Source organism: Leucoraja erinacea, chromosome 1 (assembly GCF_028641065.1).
Source record: "Leucoraja erinacea ecotype New England chromosome 1, Leri_hhj_1, whole genome shotgun sequence".
Lineage (NCBI taxonomy): Eukaryota > Metazoa > Chordata > Chondrichthyes > Rajiformes > Rajidae > Leucoraja > Leucoraja erinaceus.
The window spans coordinates 59,039,893-59,065,220 of record NC_073377.1 but is presented as its reverse complement, the minus strand read 5'-3'; the positions used below and the strand labels follow the sequence as shown (position 1 = coordinate 59,065,220).

Below are 25,328 nucleotides of genomic sequence, written 5' to 3'. Positions count from 1 at the left end.
GAGCATCACCTTGACTGTTAAAACATGAACAATTGGTCAACGGAAGAGGTCTGAAATTAGTGTTTTGAGAGATTGATAATGGTCATGCAAGTGGAAATTCCTGTCAACTCGGTTAATGATCTGGGAAAGGGCACTGCGGTAGTTTGCCTCACTTTCCTTACCATTTGGGGGAATTCCAGAGGCCTCTTAAGTAGCATCATTCCAGTGCCTTGAAATGTCTGTTGTACATAATCCAGATCAGAAGCAGACAGGTCCTTGGGTTATGACAGGGTTCTGTTCCTGAGAATCGTTTGCAAACTGAACAATTTGCATGTCATAATGCAGCCTCCCAGCAATATTTGAATAAAAGCAGTGACTGATCAAAGGCAATGTGTAATTAAACCAGGGCGTTTAACTCTACCTTTACACCAGCCGAAAAAAAGTAATTTGGCTCACACCAGAAATGCAAAAGGTTTTCTTTAAATGTTTGTTAATTTAAAACATTGAAATAGAAATCTGATATTTTCCCAACTATTTAAACTGATGAGATGCATTTGCACAACTAACATTTTGCACAACTAACATTGAGCTGCCCAACATTGTGCAGAAAAGTGGTTATGAGAGGCTACTGTGGTTGCAGGACCTGCCATGGCTTGGCCTCGAAGTATGGATCAAGCCCAACCCAATAAGAACTTTAAATTGATTCACAAGGAACTACAGATACTAAAATCTCAATATTCTGGAGTAACTCAGCAGGTCAAGCAGAGTCTTTGTGGGACATGGAATGGTGACGAATTGGATCGGGGCCCGATCCAATTATTTAAATAAATTATTTAAATGAATAATTTAAATGACTGCTGAACTACCTTAATGTAAATTCAGAGGCTTTTCAATGAAAATGCATTGCGTAATGGATGATCTTGTTTGAAACACTAATTCTCCCCCCCCCCCCCACCAAGTTTGAAATTGCACATTTCAAAAATCTATAGTAAACATTGCTCAGGGCAGAACCTTGAGCCTAACCACCTTAAATTACTTTTTCTATGTCCTTCCTTCAATCACAAGGTCAAATGTTCTTATTTTCAGGATCAGGGCATGAACTGCCAAGCCATTTATTGTCCATGAAAAGTTACCCTCGAGGTAGGGGTGAGCTCCCTATTTGCAGCAACTACTGCAGCTTTACTGCTAAAGATACTCACTCACATGGTGCTGTGGATAGGAAATACAAGGCTTTAGAGATTTAGACAAAATAAATGACAGTTCAGTAAGACATTTCCAAGTCGGGCAACTGAATGACTTTGAATTTGCAAGCAGTGGTATCCCATGTCCTTGTTACCCTTGTACTAACTACTTGGTTGTGTATCGGAGCATGGTTTAAGGGGTGTCATTCCATCTGTTCGAACTGCTTCAGTACATTTACAAATGGCAAATACTGCAACCACTGTGTTCAAAAGTTGAAGGAAGGAATGAATATTTAAGATGGTCAATGGGGTGCCCATCAAGGAGGATGCTTCTAACTGCATCATTTTGGGCTTTGCTAGTGTTGGCACTGATTTCATCCAGGCATGTGAAGAGGGTGCACTATGTTGATTGGTGGCTAGAGGCAAGTCACAACCTGGCAGCCTTTGATCTGCCCTTTGTGATTCACTCGTGAGTTTTCGGTCAATGGTGACCTTTCCCCACACAAACACCCCCCTCAAGGATATTGATTGTGGGGAACCGGCAATGTAGTACTCTAGATTCACTAGTAATACTAAACTTTCACTAGTAAGAAAGTGATTCAAGATGATGACTCACCACCATCCTACAGCCAATTAGTAATATGCAAAAGCTGGCTTTCCTTGTGACAACCCAATCCTGATACACAAGTAAATCAGCAGAATGCATGAACTCAAGACAGACTCAGTCTGAAGAAGGGTCTAGACCGAAACGTCACCTATTCCTTTTCTCCAGAGATGTTGTTCAACCCGCTGAGTTACTCCAGCTTTGTGTCTATCTTCGATAAAATTATTAACTTGCTCAAGGTTAATGTTGAAGTAGCCACGGAAATAAAGTTCAAGCAATCCTCACCTGGCCTTGAAGATATTGAACCACTGTTGCAATAGCTTCGCATCTTTGGTTACTTGTTTTTAATCGTTCTTTCAGCCTTGCAATTGATGCAACCTGCTTTTCACATGTAGCTTTGTAGTGAAGTAGCCCAGGGGGTCTCTTCTCAACTGTGCGCAAATCCAAAGGGTGTGTTGACAGGTTAGTTTGGGAGCCTGCTTTCTGTGCGGAGTTGGACTTCACCCAAGTTTTGTCAGCTAGCAAACAAAATTACAGGCATAAATAATGTTGCACAATCCTGTTAGGACAAAATTGATATACACAAAATTTTGATTTTCACAATATCTTTCAGTTGTTGACTGTGCAAACAAGATCAACCCGTTATGAAAAACTAACCTCTCAAATATTAAAAATGCACTTAACCAACGTTTTTTGGGCATGTTATTTTCTGATCGTGACTGATCTGGTTGATGGGTGGCACCATCTCTGTGAAAGGTTCAATCAGACAATGTTGTATCAAGCAGCTGCAAAGAGGTACATGTTGTGCAGCAATGCTAGATGTTGCATTCGATTCTGCTTTATTGTCACATGTACCAATTGGTACAGTGAGATTTGAGTTAGGGGTGAGAAGGGGGAGGGGTGTGAGGGGTGAGAGGGGTGGAAGGGGTGAGAGGGGTGAGAGGGGGGGGGTGAGAGGGGGGAGGGGTGAGAGGGGGAGGGGTGAGGGGGGGGAGGGGTGAGAGGGGGAGGGTGAGAGGGGGAAGGGTGAGAGGGGGGGGGTGAGAGGGGGAGGGGTGAGAGGGGGGGAGGGGTGGGGGGGAGGGGTGAGAGGGGGAGGGGTGGAGGGGGAGGGGTGAGGGGGGGGAGGAGGAGGGGGGGGGAGGAGGGGGGGGGGGGGGGGGGGAGGGGGAGGAGGGGGAGGGGGGGGGGGGAGGACGAGAGTGTGGGGGGAGAGGGGTAGGTTATTCAAAATCTACACACAAACACAGTTTTAAAAGTATACTAGACCAAGTGCAGACCCGTTGGGTCTGGTCCTCGAACGTGCTTCAGACCCCTAGTACGGGGGGGGGGGAGGATTATATGAAAAAATGTGTACATAAAAATGTCCAAATGTTTTAAGGAGGTTTTAAATGTTTTAAATGTTTTGAGTGAATGTAAAAGTGAATTAGCTAGCAAAATGGAAGAAATCACGGAGTTTCAGTGTATAGATAGATGATAGCAAAATATCCATTATCCTTTGAGAACCAAAATCTTTGAGAGCCCCCCCCCCTCTCCAAGAGTAACTGAATAAAATCTTGCTGAACTGGCCAAAAAGTTTTATAACAAAGTAAATGCAAACTGCAATGTGATACAATGTGCAGTCCGCAGCACAGTGACTGGAAAGATTATCTGCAGAATATGAATACAGCTGCGAAAATGAGAACAGTGCCACTTAGCGGTTACAGATGAAAATACAGATACCATGTAGGAACTGTATCACCAAAATATCATTCAATTATACTGCTCTTAACAAGGTGGTTCATTTACAGGCCCGTACAAAGCTTTTATAAAAGGGGGTGGCATGACAGGATTACAAAAAACTTAATGTGAAATAATGTGTGTGCTGCACACATCACGAACGCGAAGCCCCTCGATATCGGGGTCCAGGGCCCGCTTAAGGGGTTTTAGATGCTCTATGATCCATTCTGAGCCTTGTTTTGGAGCATTTTTGCACCAAATTTATGACCAATATTTCAGAAATTAACAGGAATCTGAGGTAGCTTTTTCACACAAAGGGTGCTGGGTGTATGTAACGAGCTGCCAGAGGAGGTAGTTAAGGCTGGGACTATCCTCCTGTTTAAGAGACATTTGGACACGTACATGGATACGACTGATTTAGATGGATATGGGCCAAACGCGTGTGAGTGGGACTAGTGTAGATGGGACATGTCGGTCCGTGTGGGCAAGTTGGGCTGAAGGGCCTGTTTCCACACTGCATCATTCTATGACTAAAAAGTGAAGAAAAATGCATGTAGATAAGTAGAGCAGATTTGACAGAGGAGTGAAATGTAAAGGCAGAGAGAGGTTTATGGGTGGAAAGGAACATAGGAAAGGAGGGGGAGAGTGGGCTTGGGCAGATGAGTGAAGGGAAAATAGTCACAAAGTGCTGGAGTAACTCAGTTGGTCAGGCAGCATCTCTGGAGAAAAGGTATAGATTATAGTTCGGGTGAAGACCATTCTTCAGTAATATTCATGATGTGCCATGCATAGACATTCCTGAATGTAACCCAAACCATCGTGAGCTACTTTGTCGCGGTGCTTGCCCTCTCCTATAACGTCTCTGCTGCCTTGGGTGATGCAGGACAGGACACAAGCTTTGGGACACAGTGTGAAGCTGTTGCCGTCTGTCCCAGCATGGTAAAAACTTGAAGGTAGTGGATTTGGAGAGGATGTTTCCACTAGTGGGAGAGTCTAGGACCAGTGGCCACAGCCTCAGAATTAAAAGACATTCCTTTAGAAGGAGATGAGCAGGAATTTCTTAAGTTAGAGGGTGGTGAACTGTGGAATTCATTGCCAGACAGCTGTGGAGGTCAAGTCAATGGACATTTTTCAGGAGGAGATTGATAGATTCTTGATTGATACGCGTGTCAGAGGTAATGGGGAGAAGGCAGGAGAATGGGTTTGAGAGAGAAAAATAGTCATAGCGTGATACAGTGTGGAAACAGGCCCTTTCGGCCCAGCATGTCCCATCTGCACTAGCCCCACCTGCCCACGTTTGATCCATATCCCTCCGAACCTGTCCTATCCATGTACCTGTCTAACTGTTTCTTAAATGTTGCGATAGTCCCTGCCTCAACTACCTCCTCTGGCAGCTTGTTCCATACACCTACCACCCTTTGTGTGGAAAACATACCCCTCAGATTCCTATTAAATCTTTTGCCCTTCACCTTAAACTTATGTCCTCTGCTCCTCAATTCACTTACTCTGGGCAAAAGACTAAACCATATCTATTCAAATCATGATTTTATACACCTCTATTAGATCATCCATCAGCCCCCTGTGCTCCATGAAATAGAGTCCCAGCCTACTCAACCTCTCCCTATAGCTCTGGCCCTCCAGTCCTGGCAACATCCTCATAAATCTTCACTGTACCCTTTCCAGTTTGATGACATATTTCCTATAACACGGTGCCCAGAACTGAACACAATACTCTGAATGCGGCCTCACCAACTTCTTATGCAACTGCAACATGACCTCCCAACTTCTATACTCAGCCTGGCCCGCTGAGTTACTCCAGCACTCTGAAACGTCACAGAACAGGGCAAGATTAGCAAGTTTGCTGATGATACAGAAGTGAGTGGTTTTGCAGATAGTGAAGATGGTTGTGAAAGATAGCAGCAGGATCTGGATCAATTAGCCAGGTGGGCAGAGGAATGGTTGATGGTTGCATGGTTCCTTGAAGGTCGTGTCGCAGGTATATCAGGTGGTCAAAAAGTATTTTGGCACTTTGGCCTTCATCAGTCAGAGTATTGTGTATAGAAGTTGGGAGGTCATGTTGCCGTTGTATAAGACGTTGGTGAGGCCGCATTTAGAATATTGTGTTCAGTTCTGGGCACCATATTATAGGAAAGATGTCAAACTGAAAAGAGTACAGAGATCCCCATCCTGGATCAGTCCAATCAGGGTTTAGTCATCCACAAACTTGAAAAGCTTGACAGAGGTGTCTGTGGAGGTGCCGTCATTGGGTGTGAAGTGGTGATTGGAGTTGGGTGGGTGTAGAAGGACCCAGTCTTTGCAGACTGAGGTCAGGCTGTGAGTGGATGTGAAGTGGTTGGGTAGGGTGGGAAAGGTTCCACTCTTTTCATACTGGAGTCTTGCCTTAAGTAGGTGTGAACAAAGATCTTATAGCAGAGCAAGATGGGCTACTCCTGCAAAATGCAATGGGCTGACGTGTAGTACGCTATGGAGGGGATCCTGGGCATTTCTCCACGCCCATTTTAGCAACCTGAGCCTACCCGACTCGCAGTGTAATCAATGTTGCGGGGCAACAGTTTGTGTGGATTAGATTCATAAATCTGTCAGTTCATACTTCTTGTCAAGAATAAAATTTGACTCTGGTAATAGGTCTTTTTTAATGGTTTTTTTTAAATCATTTCTTTTAAATGGCTCACAAACAGTTTCAGGGAGTTTGATTTTTTGTAGTAACCGGAACCGACCCGACTCGCAGGGTAATTGACATTGCGGGGGAAATTTTTGTGTGTGATATAGGGTTAGAGTCATAATTCTGTTAGTTCATAATTCTGTTAATTCTTGTTAAAGAATAAAATGTTTATAAACACACATACATGAAAATTATATAAATGTATATAATCATATAACACACAATTATATTCTGATCCAATAATGAACTTTATTTCAGACTAGACACGGAACATTAAATAAGAAACATTGTAAACCTCCCCGCAACTTCACACACACTAGGCCTGATCGCCTCTCCCGCTGCCCCGGACCCCACACTCGCTCTCCCGCTGCCCCGGGCCGCGGACTCCCTCGCCCGCTGCCCCGGACCCCACACTCCCTCTCCCGCTGGCCCGGGCCGCGCACTCTCTCTCCCGCTGCTCCGGGCCGCGCACTCGCTCTCCCCGCTGCGGATCCAATCTTTGGCCGGAAGCAAGATGGCGGAACAAGATGGCGGAACAAGATGGCGGAGGCAGGTTGCTAAAATGTCATAAAATCGCCCATGAATCCGCCCATGAGCGTACTACACGTTTGCGTGAGAGTAACCCATCTTGCTCTGCTATAGGATCTTTGGGTGTGAAGTGGTGAATGGGAAGGAGAGGGTGCAGGGTCTATTCTTTGCAGACTGGGGTCTGGATGCGTTTGTTGGGGAGGGGGTTTCAGGGTTACGTTTTTGATTTTTAAGCCCACAGTAATACTCATTCAGGTTGTTCGTTAGCTGACGATTGTCCAAAGAGCAGGGGGCTTTCCTCTTATAGCTGGTGATTTCTTGCATGCCCTTCCAAACTGAAGAAGAATCACTAGCTGAGAACTTGCTCCTCAACTTCCCCGGATATCTTTCCTTGGCAGCTCCGATTCATCTTCTGAGCCCATTATCGATTAAGCTATCTTTTAACTCTTTAACAATTAGGTTATTGGCTTGACGCATATTTTCCCCCAACATCCCCCCCCCCTCCCCCCCGATCTCAAAATGGAAATGTTACATCTGTGTATAATTATCCCATTAAAATGTGTATTTATGTCACAAACTATGGAATTCATATTTTTCAGTATTGTTATCAAGGAAAAGAAAGCAGTTCCAATTGTTTGATATTATTTGATATTGTTTAATATTATTCATATGGAGGAGAAAATATAATAGCTATAAAACCTACCTTAATTTTGCAATCTCACTCAAGATAATCGCCCTTTCCCTCTCCCCTCCCCATCTCTCTCTCTCTCCCCCTCCCCATCTCACATCCCCCTCTTTCTTGCGGGCGAAGATGAAGGTGGCGTGGGCCCAGTGGGGGTGGCGTGGGCCCAGCGGGGGTGGCGTGGGCCCAGCGGGGGTGGCGTGGGCCCAGCGGGGGTGGTGTGGGGGGAAGATGGCTTGGGCCCCGGCGGCGGGGGGAAGCGTGGGGAGCGGGCTCCGCCGCAGCGGCGACTGGTGTTGGGGTTACAGCCGTTGGGTTCAGATTCAGCCACTCCCGCCCGGGGACGAGAGAACAGAGAACTGGCTGTTTCCAAAGTGGAAACGTTGATTTAAAAAAAAAATTTTTTTTTGGGTGACCTTTTTCTTAAGGGAAAAAAAGGGGGGTGCGGTCGCACCCAACACATCCCCCCCTTCAGACGGCCATGATTTACCTTATCTAGATCTGGGTGCACACAAGGTTCTATATTCCTATCTCAGCAGCACGAAATGTACACAGCTGTGCTGAGTCCAGATTTCCATCCTCATTTGTTTCACTTTCCGGTTTTGTCACGGTGGAAATTTAATCCGATTGTTGCAAATTCAGATGCACAACTAATTTAGAGAAATATTAGCAAGTGCAATTTTATAGATAACAAATAATTATTATTTTTTACATAAAGTACAATAGAAATAAAAACCAATCCAAACCAATTTTAGAGAATGAATTGGATACATGACATGTTAATGACGACTTAGAAATTTATTTGCGGTACCACTAAATATTCTGCGATTAATATTGTTAAAACTTCAATCTCTTCACTTTTAACCATAAAAAAAAAGAAAATTAAGTCAAGCAGCTTCTTACAAACTCAGAGGCAAAACTTGATTTGATAAGGTCCCACATAGGAGATTCGTGGGCAAAATTAGAGCACATGGTATTGGGGTTGGGGGTAGGTTGCTGACATGGATAGAAAATTGGTTGGCAGACAGGAAACAAAGAGAAGGGATTATCGGGTCCCTTTCAGAATGGCAGGCAGTGACTAGTGGGGTACCATAAGGCTCAGTGCTGGGACCGTAGCTATATACAATATATATCAATGATTCAGATGAGGTGATTAAAAGTAGCATTAGCAAATTTGTAGATGACACAAAACTGGGTGGCAGTGTGAACTGTGAGGAGGATGCTACGAGGATGCAGGGCGACTTGGACAGGTTGGGTGAGTGGGCAGATGCATGGCAGATGCAGTTTAATGTGGATAAACGCGAGGTTATCCACGAGGCAAAAACAGGAAGGCAGATTATTATTATCTAAATGGTGTTAAGTTGGGAAAAGGGGAAATACAATGGGGTCTGGGGGTCTTTGTTCATCAGTCACTGAAAGTAAGCATGCAGGTACAGCAGGCAGTGAAGAAAACTAATGGTATGTTGGCCTTCATAACAAGAGGTGTTGAGTATAGGAGCAAAGAGGTCCTTCTGCAATTGTACAGGGCCCTAGTGAGACCACACCTGGAGTATTGTGTGCAGTTTTGGTCTCCAAATTTGAGGAGGGACATTCTTGCTATTGAGTGAGTGGAGCGTAGGTTCACAAGGTTAATTCCCGGGAGGGCGGGACTGTCATATGTTGATAGAATGGAGCGGCTGGGCTTGTATACTCTGGAATTTAGAAGGTTGAGGGGGGATCTTATTGAACCATATAAGATTAAGGGTTTGGACATGCTAGGCTGGAAACATGTTCCCGATGCTGGGGGAGTCCAGAACCAGGGGCCACAGTTTAAGAACAAGGTGTAAGCCATTTAGAACGGAGATGAGGAAATACTTTTTCACAGAGAGAGTTGCAGGTCTGTGGCATTATCTGGCTCAGAGGGCGGTGGAGGCCGGTTCTCTGGATGCTTTCAAGAGAGTTAGATAGAGCTCTTAAAGATAATGGAGTCAAGGGATATGGGGAGAAGGCAGGTGCCGGTTTTCTGGATGCTTTCAAGAGAGTTAGATAGAGCTCTTAAAGATAGCGGAGTCAAGGGATAAGGGGAGAAGGCAGGTTCGGGGTACTGATTGGGGATGATCAGCCAAGATCACATTGAATAGGCTTAAAGGGCTGAATGGCCTACTCCTGCACCTATTGTCTAATGTCTAAAATCTTTATGAAATTCATCTTTTACAGTGTTTTGCACCATTATTCCCACCATGAACCAGAACGAAAAATTATTGCAAATATTTGAAGTGGATTTGAGACAGTAATTATGTTGAACATGGTAGAACCATAGGTCCATCTTACAATGTACAACAAATAGAAATCCGCGACTTGCTTGCACAGAGAATTTTAACATCCATATTCATTGAACCAACGTTCAAGAGGCTACTTAACTGGCACCAAACCACAAGCTTAAACATACTGGATACACTACATATGCCCTGACCGCATACAGCAACAAGCATGTTTAGTGACAATTCCCTTCTCAAACTCTTAGTTGCACACCTCAAGTCTCACTATCTGGACTTGGTTATGTTGTTCCTTCATTATCACAGTTATAGACAAAATTAAAGCCTCAGATTTAGCTGCATTGCATCAGTGGTTTCTCCAATTTCAGATAAACTCATGGCAGTTTTGCAAGCTCCAATGTAACCCTTGCACAAGTATCGAGCAAACTATAGTCATTTTCCCCCAAGTTAAATATATAACTAGAAATAGGGAATGGACCATTTGTATTTTCACAATCACGGCTGAAACTACAACTCAATGGCATTTCCCACTCTTTAAACCTTTGATATACAGTGCAGAAACAGACTCTTTGGCTCACAGAGTCGTGCCGACCAGTGATCACCCTGTACACTAGCTCTACCCTACACACGCGGGACAACTTCCAATTTTTTAACAAAGGCAATTAACCGATAAACCTGAAAGTTAACTGTGACGTGGGAGGAAACCGGAGCACCGGATAAAACCCACGCGGTCACATGGAGAATGTGCAAACATAACCCGTATCCGGATCGAAGCCAGGTTTCTGGCACTGTAAGGCAGCATCTCTACTGCTGCATCACTGTGCAGCCTAAAATTCACTCATCCAAATTCAAACGGAATAGGAACCAGAAGATAGCAGACATGGAATGAGCTGCCAGAGCAAGAAGTTGAGGCAGGTACATTAACATTTAAGACATTCATGTAGGTACATAGATAGTACAAATTAGAGGTAAATTCATCTAAATGGGACTCCCTTAGATGAGCATCTCGGTTGCATGGACAAGTTGGACTGAATGATTTGTTTTAGTGCTGAGATAGTTTATATTCTCTTTAAGTGAAGATCCTGATACTTCATGCAGCAAGAGCATTGGGATCCTAAAATTATGCACAAATTACCACATTGGCAAATGGCAGAGCAGGGGAGTGGAGATTGTGTTTATACAGAGCACAGCACATCTTAATTTAAAATTGACACAAGAATGCAGACAATTCAGCTTTAATATGGATATTCAAAATGCATTGAAATACTTGCAGAGAAATACTATCTGGGATTTCTTTATATAGCAGTAGGAGGTGAGGAGGATGGGTCACAACTGTTAAGGGCCTGTCCCACTTAGGAGACCTAAACAGCAACCTCTGGTGACCTTGCCCGCCACCCAAAAAAAAAAAAAAAAAATCAAGGTCAAGGTGACCTGCAACCTCCTACCACCTCCCACGCACATGTTGAAAACCTTCCTCGACTATGAAGAAAACCGGCTTCGACTAGACCTGCGACTAAAAAATTATCAATTTTTAAAACGGCAGCCTATTTTTAGTTGAGGACGGTTTTAATCATGATGAAAAAAAATAGCAGCAACCTGGATGAAACCTTGACCACGTGGAAACCACTTTCAACCATTAGGGAGCGACCAAAACCTCCTGTGACCTCATGGAAACCTTGGGTGGCAGGCAAGGTCATCAGGGGTTGCTGTTTAGGTCTCCTAAGTGGGACAGGCCCTTTACAAAACAAAAGAACTGAACACCCAAAAGAGGCTTGAATACATTTTTTGCAAGCCAATTCTTGTAAATAGGATAGGTGTATTAGATCATTGACCTTTCAACATTAGTAACAAGTTTGATGAAACATGCAAACTGCCTCTTTCCAATTGCTGCCCGACCTGCTCACTATCTACAGCATTTCTTGACTGCGGCCTCTCCCACATCCACTCCCATTATTGTGCAAAAACACTCAATTTTAGTCATTACTGACATTATCTTCAGTTTAGTCATTTCTTTCTTAGTATAGTCGAGGTGGTGGATTGTAAAACTACAAGGGTGTACAATTAGATTCAGAATGGCTAGCTTTTGTTCAAAGTACAAAACAAAAACGTGAACTTTAGCTCTAGCAATGAGAATGGAGAAACAACGAAAATGATATATTAATATTAACTTTTGAAAGCTAACACAGAACAGAAGCTCATCTTCAATATGCTGGGCACCAAGTAGCTTTGTAACGGGATCAAATTCTAACATCAAGAAAATCTGGTTAAAATGATAATCACATGCATATTTTTCCACAACATAGCTGAAATACTCCTAACAAACATTGGTTCTCAATAGAATTTATTTGCTTTCAAATGGTAAATATTTCTATCAAATATGCACCTCGGCAGACACTTACAGAAAATATTCAACAGCTAGTTTGGTGCTATTTATCAGCTGGTTTAAACAATGCTAATTCTGTCCTTTTAAATGCCAAAACACCATTGTAATGTCACTTTTTATAAAATAGACACTTCATCCAAGTATATCAAAGTGACAGCCAAAGAGATCATATTCACAAAAGCCAAATAAAAAACATTAATTTTGTATTTAAATTACCAAGAGATGAGCAAATGTCACCATATATTTACTCAGATTTCTGCACGTTAAAAATGTGTTTACACAGTATTTACTACTTGCAATCAAGTACTTGGCTCCCGCCCCAGGTGCATCACAAACCTTTCCGAAAAACAATGGTGTTCTTTCTGTGTGCTGACAGAAATTGAAGATTTTGGAACAACCCTTTTACAGTCAGTCGGACACGGACTTTCGTTAACGATATTCTTGAAATCCAGAACATTTCTTCCAGATAATGAAAAACTGAAGGATGAAACACTGCTCATGTGCAATCACAGCACAAGTTTCATCACCATCGCCAAGCAACGTAAAATGTGATTTCACAAAACTCAAAGAAATTAGAATTCAAATATGCCAAAGCTTCATCAACACAGAGATGTTTTCAGAGAGGGCGACATATCCATTTGACAGGGTTTTCCCTTGCAGTTGTGTCACAAAGATTGAGCTGCTGGCAAACCATCCCACCAAATCAAAACAAGCCTGCCCCAAATTGCACTGCTGTTTCATGGTTAATCAGTTCCAAAAACATGTGGGGGTGGGGGCAGAAAATGAAAAAAAGCGATTTCTAATTATGGGTTTTAAATCAAGATTGAGCTTTACATTAAAATGACACTTATTAAAAATCAGCTCTGCCAAAAGCAATTTAAAACTGAAGGATAAAAAGCTTAGGATTATTTTTTGAAAAATAATTTGTATTCCTCAAAGGAATTCTGGTGCCTTATTGTTCCGTAAACAGGTTTCCTGTGCAAATCTGCAGAGGTTGAGTCCCACGCCCTCTCTCAGATTGAGAGACATGGAAAGATGCAATTGACGGGAATTTGTGCACATTCACATTGTTCAATGCTTGGCCTTAACTATACAGTTTTTACAAAATGTATAATTATAAATCCAATGCATCTTGTCAAATGCCAAGAATTTAAAAAAAGTAATCTTTACGTTTCAATTCACAGGTAGAAAGGTAGAATGCAATCAGGAAGTTTCGCATGAAATTTTAGAAAATTCCAAATTGATTGATTTCAGCTTTAAAAAATATGTATAATTAATGTTTTTGAACAGGGTATTTAAGCATCTCAAAGCTAGAATTTGACTCGCTTCATTTTGAATTGTACCTACAATTGCATTATGACAGGTGGAGATTTAGAGCAAGTATATAAAGTGGAATTTTATCAATTCCTCAGTAACTGGCACCATGAACTAGAAGATTATTGTGCATGATTCTTGTACTTGTACCTTTTGAACCTTTTGAACATCATTCAAAAGGAGGAAATGAGCCACCTTTGTCTCATTTGGCATGTGCCAACATACACTATTCAGGGCAATTCTTTAAAGCACAATAAAGGTTAGCATTCTCCTTCATTACAACAGTTTATAAAATTGCATCTTCATTCTGATTTCTGACATGGATTACATCTCTGTGAAAAGGCAAATATTAAATGCAAAAGAGCACTTTTAATTTCATTGAACTTCCTGAACAAACGGAAGTATTATTTTGCACAAAGATGAGAACAGTATCCCAGCTGTTTGGGGAAGTTACATCATCACTTTCCTTTGAGAAGTCACTGGAAGAGAACAAAATAATGCGCAAATTTACTGACGTTTGGCATTAGCCAGATCCACATGGATTTATGAAAATTGTAAGCGATGCAATATCTCAGCTTCTGGTGCTGCATATATCAAGTGGTGACATGAGCAGAATTTGAAATTAGATTGCTTGAATGGCCATGTATTATTCAAGTTAAAATACATGAATATGCACATGCATTGTAATGAGTGTACTGCTAATTCAATGAAAATCCATGCTTTGTTGAGCCATTGGAATAAATGTTTCCACAACGTGGGAAAATTCCTGCTGAATCAATAGCATATATTTCAGGCAAACAATACTGGTGTCTTTCGCTGCTTTCTGGGAGCCATAAACATATTTCATAAGGAGGCACAAGATGTTTCCACTCTCAACCCCACAGCTGCCCCTCAGTGCAGCTCCAACAGCAATTGACACACAAGACAGCAGCAGCAAGTTGCAACTGTGCAGACAGTGCAGTTCTAGGAAGTCTCCTTGTTGCTAAATACTTTAATTCTCCTTCCCATTCCCACACCGACCTTTCCGTCCCAGGCCTCAAAATGAGAATTGGAGGAACAACATCAAGTCACACCAGCTTCTAGTTTTCACCCAGCAAACAGTTAATAATGGCCCATTTCCTTTATCATCGTTATTTATTTTGCATATCGTTCATTCATTATTCGATATTTCTACATCGTCTATATCTCTCGTTTCCCTTTTTCGTGACTTTCAGTCTGAGGAAGGGTCTCAACCAGAGAAGTCCACCATTTCTTCTCTCCAGAGATGCTGCCTGTCTTGCTGTTAATCCAGCTTGTTATGTCTATCCTCGGTTTAAACAAGCATCTGCAGTTCCTCCCTACTCTGTTCCAGTGAACGTCAACAGCAGCTTAATTACAACCTAGTTTCATTCTGGGGCAAAGGAATGCAAAAAAGGTTACAAAAAAAACAACAATTATTTCGTATTGAAGAATTGTTTTGAAATTCTTTTACTTCAATAAGCCAGTTCGGTATTCCAAAAAAAAGCAAGGAATCATGGGATTTGTCAAAGGTCATTCATGATAAATAAAAAGTGAACGATGCGTGGCTGTACAAGCTGTGTTTACATTCTTATCTTTATTCAGAATTTATGTAAAAATATTTAATCTGAGGAACAGGGGTGCCAGGTAGCAGGTGAGCAGGGTGTAACAGAGGGACAGATGTGAGTGGGAGACAGGGGGAGAGACTGGGTGTGCTGAGAGACATTCTCAGTAGCTGCGCGCACATAGACCTGCGCCTCATCCGCAGCCAGGATCAAACCTGGGTCCCCGGCACCGCAAGTTCTGCCGAACCACCATTGGACTGTCTCTCACCCCACCCCCGGGGGCAGCTGGTGATGTCCAGGACAACGGGACATCGGCCCGGAGCAGCAGCGGCCCCAGGCCCACAGCCAGCGCGGAGAAGTGACAACTCCAGCTCAACTCCACCGGGCGAACAGACAGCCACGGACCGACGGGACATCGGCCCGGAGCAGCAGCGGACCCAGACCCACAGCCAGCGCGGAGACGAAACGCCAACTCTAGCCCAACCCTGCTCCAACTCCCGAGGAACCCACACTCCCCGACGGGCCGGGGACCGCCCGTCACCCCCCCCCCCCCCCCCCCCCGGTGCCGAAAAATGCTGAGCACCCCAGCCATCAATAGGGACAGACACAAAACGCTGCAGCAACTCAGCTGGACAGGCAGCATTCATGGAGAAAAGGAATAGGTGACGTTTCGGGTCGAGACCCTTTTCCAGAGATGCTGCCTGACCCGCCGAGCCACCACAGCACCCCATATGCATCTCTGCCGGCATGAAGGGGGCCAACCGATAGGACAAGGTAAGAGGCACAGCCAACGGTCCCCAGCCCGCCGGGGAACACACCTCCCGGGAGCCGCAGCAGAGCCGAGTCGGAGCCAGCGTCTCCCCCCCCACGCTGGCTGCAAGCCCGGGGCCACCACCTCGCCAGTCCATGGCTGACGGCCAACCCGGAGGGACAGGCAGAGCCGAGCTGGATACAGCATCTCCACCCCGCGCCGGCTGCAAGCCCGAGCCCATCACCGCCCCTGGCTGGTGCCTCGCCATCCCAAAGTCACCCCAGTCAACCCAGGACAGGGACGGGACACCCAGGAGGGGGCGGGGACAGCCCAGCATCAACTCCACAGCACCCGCAGCGCTGGAGACCGGGTCCTACCCCGATCATGGATGAATCGCAGGCCTGCACAGGTGCAGCAACACAGCTGCCGAGAATGTTCATCGCGAGTGGCCTATGACCTGGGCGTGCACAGTTGGAATACCGAACTTGCTTATTAAGACACTTTGCTAAATGCAATTTATGTGCATTCCTGGGAGTCTCATACATGGTCAATCTAAGGTCTCTTTTGAAATCCTTTTAATGGAAGCACTAGACTATTGCGATGTTTCAATACATTAATGGAATGGAATGCACAGATGCATCAAAATCAATTTTCCCTCGTACTTCGCTGTTCAAGTCCATTTCATTCTGAGATGTACAATAAGAACAGGTTGAATATTAAGTTACTTGCACCAAAGGGATTGTAAGTGAGATCAACTCTTTCTACAATACAAGGAGATCAAGACAACACCAGAAAACTGTCAACTCCATGATATTGTTATTATTTGCTGGAGTTATAATAGATTTTACACATGGTTATTTCCGAGCAAAGATCACTCATTGAAAACTTGAGAACTAATAATCTGGTCACCATCTCCTGCACAAAATCTTAACTATCAGCCAACATAAAACAGGAGCAGAAACTACATTCGAAATTCAGAAAGTTATTGAACTAACATTAAAAAGTTGCTTCACTTCCCAGGAGGCAGCATGACTTCAGTATTTCCAGCATTTTCTTATTTTAAGGACATTACACAATGAAAATAAAGATGGCTTGATGGATGAAGGGTGAGTGCACTTTTGGGAAGGACGCAAGGGCAGTTACAAGGAGGAGAGAAAAGATCAAGAAGAGGCAGGATCTGGAGACAGCCTCAAGTAGTAGTATGGGTAAGCCTTCAGATGGGTAGGAACTTAAAAGCATGAGGGTGAAGCAAGCAAGCCGCAACTCAAGCTCGAATTCCCGGACATAGGGGTGCAGAAAGAAAAATGAGAAAATTCGTACCATGTTTAAGCACAAGAACAAGGGGACTCGCATTTAAAAATTCAATTAACTCAAATTTAAGGAACTTGAATTTCCAAGTTTAACACATGCCATTTACTGAGAAGCCGCATTATCAACAAGGTTACACATAATTTATTGGTGTAAACAAAATAAAGTAAATAACTGGCTCTAGGAGATGAGAAGTGCTTCAGACATGCAAAAGTACAGAAATCAAAATGTGTACATCCAGCCTTCATTTACAGCTGAAAGTGACTTTTTCGTAAACTAGCAACTGCTGATCCGTATCTGCCAAATAAGCTTTGCCCTGCCCCTCCTCTGCCAGCTTTCTTCTTCATCTCCACCCCCCTCCCAACCCCACAAAAAAGTCTGAAGGGTCCAGCATCTGAACTTCTCTCCATATTCTCCGTAGATGCTGCCTGACCCCGCAGTTACTCCAACACATTGTTATTTTTCCTGCCAAATAAACATTTCTTTGCAGTTTGTACAAGATTGTTAAGTGGTGCTTTGTCTTTTGCAATGATACATCTTTAACGATAGAATCTGCCTAGACGGAACTGATTGAGTCAATTTCAATGTATACTTTGAGCGCAAGGTTAGAAAGACTGCAGATCATTCATGTTCTTTTGTGGTCATTTAAAATTAGCTTATACAAAATCAGACTCTAGACAAGCTAAAATGCTGGCACAAGGATTATTTACATTTGAATTTTGGAATGGCAAAATATTTCTGGATTTGTCGTTTTTAAAGGATTGGGATCTTTTTCCATTTAACACATTAAGTTCCACTTCAACTTGAAATACGTTGAAGCAAACTCTGGAAAACATTATGGCTGCGAGTTGATTTTTTACTAGGGTAGATGACTCAAGCCCAGAGTCACCAAGAAATCAATGCTCTTACTGTCAAATTAAATACACTTTTTTTCCCCATGCACTGACAGAAATTTAGTCCAACTAAAACCCATCTGCCTCGGCCAAAAATACAGAAGAATTATATTTCCCTGGTGGTGTGGTGGAATTTAAACATTCACTCACATTATCTGGAATGAGCCAAGAGTCAGTTTGTCAGCATAACCAACACCAATCTTTTGTAAAACCTTTCTGGTTTGCCTTCAAGGGAAAACCTGGTGCCCTTGCATCGCCTGGTGAATGTACAGTAGACTGTCCTCCAAAATGGTCGCCAGTTGGATAATAGTTTATTAAAGGGTTGATCTTCAATCAGACTGTACGTTGGAACTGATGAAAATTAAGAAAATCTACACTAGGTTGCTGCAGTTTAAGGACAATTAGATATTGAAAGCCAGTTTGTGAACATCCACATCCTGTACCAAAACTACATCAAGACAAAGGAATTATCAAGCTATTCTATATAACCCTCCATCGCTCCCTTCCTCCCCCATTTATACCCCCCTCCCTCACACCGTGCCCTACCTGGACTCCTACCCATTTCTCCCCTCCTTCATTTCTGTCCTTTCATCTCTAGTCTTTGTCCAACCATCTGCCGATCAAAAAACCCTCATCACCTGCATGCATCCCCCTAATACCCATTAAGGGTGGAGCAGCAGTAGAGTTGCTTCCTTACAGCACCAGACCCAGATTCAATCCTGACTACGGGTGCTGCCGGTTCGGAGTTTATACGTTCTCCCTGTGACCTGCGTGGGATTTCTCCGGGTGCTCTGGTTTCCTCGAACAATCCAAATTGTAGGTTATTTGGCTTTGGTAAGAATTGTACCTAGCGTGTGTAGGATTGAATTAATGTGCAGTGATTGCTGGTTGGCACAGACTCGGTGGGCAGAAGGGCCTGTTTCCGCACTGTATCTCTAAACTAAACCCGCCGTGCTTTGCCCAGCCCCATCTCTTTCAATTTTCTAATCTCGCCCCATTCTTCAATCAGTCTGTCGCAGCCTGACCCAAATCATTACCAATCCGTGTTCTCGAGAAATGCAGCTTGACCACCTGCTGAGTTACTCCAGCACTTTGCCTTTGAGCTAATTCCCAACTCAGGTCAGGACAAACACCATCCAGGACAAACCAATATATTCAAACATTTGGCATTAATGCTCATTCCCTCCATCGTTAGGACACCAAGTTTAGTGTAAACCATCTGCAACAGCAGTAAAGCTGGGGAACAGGCTCTTTGCCCATTATATCCGCAGGGATCATGATGCTAATCTGACTAAACCCAGCTGCCGCTAACTGGTCTGCCGGCCTGTTCATGCATTTTCCAAAATGATTCAAACTTTGCTATTGGATCCGCTCCTACCACCTCCCAAGGCACCACATTCCAGGCAGTCGCCAATCAAAAAAAGTTGCCTTGCTCATCTTTACACTCTTCAGTCATGTCCCTCCCCCCCCCACTCCCCAAAACCTACATCCTCCAGCATTTCACATTTTTACCAGAGGAAACAACTGACTACCTACCTAATATAGATGCCTCCATTTTATTTACTGTTAATTTAAACATTCAAAGCCCTGAATGTTTAAGGGTAGTTGAGGCCAGTTCATTGGCTATATTTAAGAGGGAGTTAGATGTGGCCCTTGTGGCTAAGGGGATCAGGGGTTATGGAGGAGATCCCAATAAGAAGGCAGGTACGGGATACTGAGTTGGATGATCAGCCATGGTCATATTGAATGGCGGTGCAGGCTCGAAGGGCCGAATGGCCTCTACTCCTGCACCTAATTTCTATGTTTCTATTAACAAAGGCAAGCATTTGATCTGCCTTCTATTAACTACACTATCAATTAATGTTGCCACTTTCATCGAGCTATGGACTTGCAGCCCAAGTTCCTTCCAATACCAATGTTTTGAAGGGTCCTGCCACTTACTGCATACTTCCCTCTTGCATTGGACCTCCCAATATTCAGCATCACAAACTTGTCCAGATTAAACTGTGTCTCTACTCTCTCCCCCCCCCCCAAATTTCCAATTGATCTATATTCTGCCTTTTTATTTGACACTTACCACCCACAACTGCCATATTTTTAATGTCATATGCAAACTTACTTGACAGTTCACAGACCAATTGTCAGAAAATGCTCTGACCTCTGCACTGTGTATGACAGAGCTAATTTTGTTTCCAAATTACCAACTCACCATGTGTTCTTTGCAATAGCCTACCACGAGCAATCATATCAAACGCTTACTAAAATCCATGTAGAAACATACACTGCCCTACCCTCAAATCAACATTGCCACCTTGAAATTCACAAAACTACAAAGAGCTCAGATTACTTGATGTGGCTACTGCACAACTGGCTTACAATGGTTGCTGACAAAATGAATAGGTAAAAAAGGATGCAGGAAAGAACTGCAGATGTTGGTTTAAATAGAAGATAGACACAAAATGCTGGAGTAACTCTGTGGGACTGGCAGCATCTCTGGAGAGAAGGAATGGGTACATTTTTTAGTCAGTTGCAGATTAGATTTGAGATACAGCGCAGAAACAGGCTCTTCAGCCCACAGAGTCAATGCCGACCAACATTCAACTCGTACACAAGCACTATCCTAGGGACAACTTACAATTTTACAACCTACAACGCTAATTAACCTACAAACCTATACGTCACTGGACTGTGGGAGGAAACTTGAGCACCCGAAAAAAATCCACGCGGACACAGGGAGAGTATACAAACTTCGTACAGACAGCGCCCGTAGTCAGGATCAAACCCAGGTCTCTGGTGGCTGTAAGCCAGCAACTCTACCGCTACACCATCGGTTTAACAACTAATTCTGGACAGGAAGGTAAATTTAAAGAAATGCACAGGTATTAAATGTAAACAGCTGCATTTGGGAACAAATCTTTATTTTAGCATTTTAATGTTTTAAGACAAAATATTTGCTGATCTTATAACGGCAGATGAAAGACTGGGGGTGGGGAAGCTATGCAGGGGCGAAGCAGAAACCAATAACAGCCTAGTTTATTGGTCACATGACAGCATGTTCAAACCTCAAAGCTGACACTCAGATGCAGGGATGGAATGGTGGGTGGGGAGTGTTTGAGCAGTCGAAGACAAGGAGTTCAGTACAATGTGGCAGCCTTGACAACTGCCGTTGATTCAATTTGCATAACCTTAATGACAGTGCAAAGCCCCCGCGCCGGTGCAATACTTTAGAGCACATCATTCAAAAGGAATTCACAACAAAAGCCAACCTAAAATTCATTGGCGGGGGATTTAAGAATGCAGGCACAAAATGTGTCACACTGGCTTGTTGTGTTTCCAGTTTATTTTTGTCATAATGCTCATTTTGTCAGCATCATCCAGATTTCAAATTAAAACATCCTGATATTCATTAGACTTGAAAAGTACTGCAGGGATTAAAAAGATTGAAGCTGTATGTGAACATTTGGATCAGGTTACTATCTAGTTTTAAATCCTTGGAAAACATTGGTAGACACAAAATGCTGGTGTAACTTAGCGGGACAGGTAGCATCTCTGGAGAGAAGGAATGGATGACGTTTCAGGTCGAGACCCTTCTTCCGAAATGTCACCCATCCTTCTCTCCAGAGATACTGCCTATCCCGCTGTGTTACTCCAGCATTTTGTGTCTACCTTTGATTTAAACCAGCATCTGCAATTATTTCATATACATTTTGTTCTTGAAAAACATGACTGGACCCAATAAACAGGATTGGTATATGGAAATGCATGTGAACTTTGAATAAGAAAGGGCATGCAGTTTGTACTCAAAGTTACAGACAATCAGTGTTGCAAAAGGGCTCAAATTCAGAGAATTGCTCATAACTCAAACTGCTTAGAAGTCAGAAATTACCAAACTGTGTGGAACACAAAAAGAGCATTATCAGAAGAGTGGCCATCATCCAGCTTCACAGACTCAGTGAGTGAGCAAGACAGCTCAGCAATCCCAGCTTTGGTTGACCCAGCCACTGACTGTTGCTGCTCACAGCTGTGGAGAGGTTGAAGAAGAGCAAAAATTCCTTGTTCCCAAACGGCAGAAGATGCCTGCAGCATCAAGCAAATCCACCTTCATCCATCACGCCATCTCCAAAACACCATGCTAAATACCCCACTCAACCCCCAAAATACCACCCGCAACCCTGCAGTGGCAAATCCATCCCAGACAAGTCTCCGGACAGCCAGCGCAGTGACTTAAACCACATATTCCTGCTGAAAATATCAATTCCGCATCATAAAACCTAGCCAGGCTCCAGTTGTACTGGCCAACTGATTTGCTTCTGACTTGCCCATGAGGCTCTCCCTTAAAGTTGGACTAGCTTAATTTGTTTCAAACGTTATTTAAAATTTGACTGGAAAACTGCATAAAGACAATGAAACATAGAAAATAGGTGCAGGTGGAGGCCATCAGTAACCCGTGTCTGCCTTCTCCCTTGATTCCGCTAGCCCCTGGACTAGAGCTCTCTTTTAAATTTATCCAGTGAATTGGCCTCTACTGCCTTCTGTGGCAGAGAATTCTACAAATTCACAACTCACGGGTGAAAAAATTTCTCATCTCAGTTTTAAATAGCCTTCCCTTTATGCTTAGACTGTGGTCCCTGGTTCTGGACTCCCCCAACATTGGGAACATTTTTCCTGCATCTAGCTTGTCATCCAGCTTTGTGTCATCTGAAAATTTGCTTGTGTTACTTTTAATCCCATCTAAATCACTAATATATTGTAAATAGTTGCAGCCCCAGCACCGAGCCTTGTGGCACTCCACTCGCCACTGCCTGCCATTCCGACAGGGTCCCGTTTATTCCTTCTCGGTTTCCTGTCTGCCAACCAATTCTCTAACCATGTCAACACCCTACCCCCAATACCATGTGCTCCAATGTTGCCCACTAACCTCCTGTGTGGGACCTTATCAAAGGCTTTCTGAAAGTCTAGATATACTACATCCACTGTCTCCCCTTCCATCTATTTTACTTGTCACACCATCAAAAAATTCCAAAAGATCAGTCAAGCAGGATTTCCCCTTCATAGATCCATGCAGAATTGGACCAATCATTGTACTGCTATCCAAATGCAATGTTATTACTTCTTTAATAATTGACTCCAGCATCTACCCCACCACCAATGTCAGGCTAACTGGTCTAGAATTCTCTGTTTTCTCTATTGCCCCTTTATTGGAAACTGGAATAACATTAGCTACCCTCCAATCCACAGGAACTGATCCTGAATCTATAGAACATTGGAAAATGATCACCAATGCGTCCACGATTTCTAGAGCCATTTCTAGGGGATTTATCAGCCTTCAATCCCATCAGTCTACCCAATACTATTTCTCGCCTAATGCTAATTTCTTTCAGTTCCTCTGTCTCCCTAGGTCCTCTGTCCTCTAGTACATCTGGGAGATTGTTTATGTCTTCCTTAGTGAAAGCAGAACCAAAGTACCTGTTCAACTCTTCTGCCATTTCCTTGTTCCCCATAATAATTTCATCTGTTTCTGCCTTCAAGGGACCCACATTTGTCTTTACTAATCTTTTTCTCTCAACATACCTAAAGAAGCTTTTACTATCCTTCTTTATATTCTTGGCCAGCTTACCCTTGTACTTCATCTTTAAACCCCATATTGCCCTTTTTGTTACCTTCTGTTGTCATTTGAAAGTTTCCCAATCTTCTGGCTTCCCGCTACTCTTTGCTATGTTATATACCTTTTCTTTTACACCTTTTCCATCCCTAACTTCCCCTTGTCAGTCACGGTGGCGTCTTACTCCTTAGAATCTTTTTTACTCTTTGAAATGAAATGATCCTGCATCTTCTGGATTTGCCCAGAAATTCCTGCCATTGCTGATCCACCATCATTCCTGCCAGTATCCTTTTCCAGTCGACCTTGGCCAGCTCCCCTCTCATGCCTTCATAGACCCCGTTATTCAACCACAACATTGACACTGATTTACAATGGGATCTGGAGGTCCTAGTTCAACAATCAATGAAAGTAAGCATGCAGGTACAGCAGGCAGTGAAGAAAGTGAATGGCATGTTGGCCTTCATAACAAGAGGAGTTGAGCAAAGAGGTCCATCTGCAGTTTTACAGGGCGCTGGTGAGACCACACCTGGAGTATTGTGTGCAGTTTTGGTCGACAAATTTAAGGAAGGACATTCTTGCTATTGAGGGAGTGCAGCGTAGGTTCACAAGGTTAATTTCCGGGATGGTGGAACTGTCATATGCTAAGAGAATGGACCGGCTGGGCTTGTATACTCTGGAATTTAAAAGGATGAGAGGAGATCTTATTGAAACATAAGATTAAGGGTTTGGACACACTAGAGGCAGAAAACATATTCCTGAGTCCAGAATCAGGGGCACAGTTTAAGAATAAGGGGTAATGGCCCTGTCTCACGGTACAAGTCCACCCACGAGTGATCCCAAGTAAAAGAAAAAAAAAAAATCACACTTGTGGTTGTTTACGAGATTCCAAGTTCATGGTCACGAGTTTAAACGAGTTCCCACATGTATGTCTAAGTTTGACGTTTACTTCTCATTTCTGCGATGTACCAAGTTCCTCTCCCGAGTTACCAAGTTCCTCTCCCGTGTTACTCTCGAGCCAACCGTGAATGAAGGCCTGTTTTAAGTATCAAATAGAGGAGCTGGACAGCATCTCATACAGTAAGTATATTCTGATTCAGTATTAAAAGTTACTCAATTTCAGAACTTAAAAAAACTAGGCAGGATCTTGGTCCCACACTCGCTGCCATTGCGCAGCAAGGAGGCGGTGGCGGCGAAGCAACAGTGTTAAAGAAGACAGCTCCATCCTGCGGCTTTGAGTTAAAGATAGAATTCCGCGCGGCCGTATCTATTGATATACAATATACAATATTTTATTACGTCATTTGAACCTCAGTGAGGCTCAAACGAAACTCCGTTTCCACAGCCATACAAACAAAGACAATTTCCTACAGACATACACGCAATTCAATTTACAGAAACATCCATCAGTGAACCTCCTTCTCACTGCGATGGAAGGCAAAGTCTTTTCTCTCCCCCGTTCTCCATTTTTCTCCCAATGTCGAAGCCCCAGGCAGGCGGTGATAAGTCCCGCGGCCATGTTAGGCCGTGCCGGGCGATGTACGGCCCCGCTCCAGGTCTAAATGTCCAAAAGTTGGAGCGCCCGGCAGGCGCTGGATTGTCCCGCGGCCATTAAGCCGCGCCGGGCGATGTACGGCCCTGCTCCGGGTCTTCCAACCCCGCGACACGGGCTGGAGAAGTTGCGTTGCTGGAGCCTCCGAGCTCCAGAGTCGGGCCGCAGCAATGAGCCACCACCACTCCCCACGCTCCGAGGCCGGCCAGCCCCACGGTGGTAAGTCCGCAGCGCCGCAGGCTCCGTGACTGGAGGCCGCTCCACGACACTAGGCCCCAACGACAACGGAGACCCGACAGGGAAAAGGTCGGGTCTCCCCTGCAGGGAAGAGATAT

At 43.8% G+C, this 25,328-nt stretch overlaps 1 protein-coding gene across 5 annotated transcripts in view; it reads right to left on the bottom strand.

Moving 5' to 3' along the window:
• Positions 1 to 25,328, bottom strand: part of mtus1b (microtubule associated tumor suppressor 1b) — a 145,047-nt gene that overhangs the window by 37,588 nt on the left and 82,131 nt on the right. For all 5 annotated transcript variants that reach the window (XM_055635329.1, XM_055635334.1, XM_055635341.1 and 2 more), the window contains exon 7: positions 2,050 to 2,282. In XM_055635329.1, the coding sequence (XP_055491304.1) occupies positions 2,050 to 2,282 (233 nt within the window). The remainder of the gene's footprint in view (positions 1 to 2,049; positions 2,283 to 25,328) is intronic.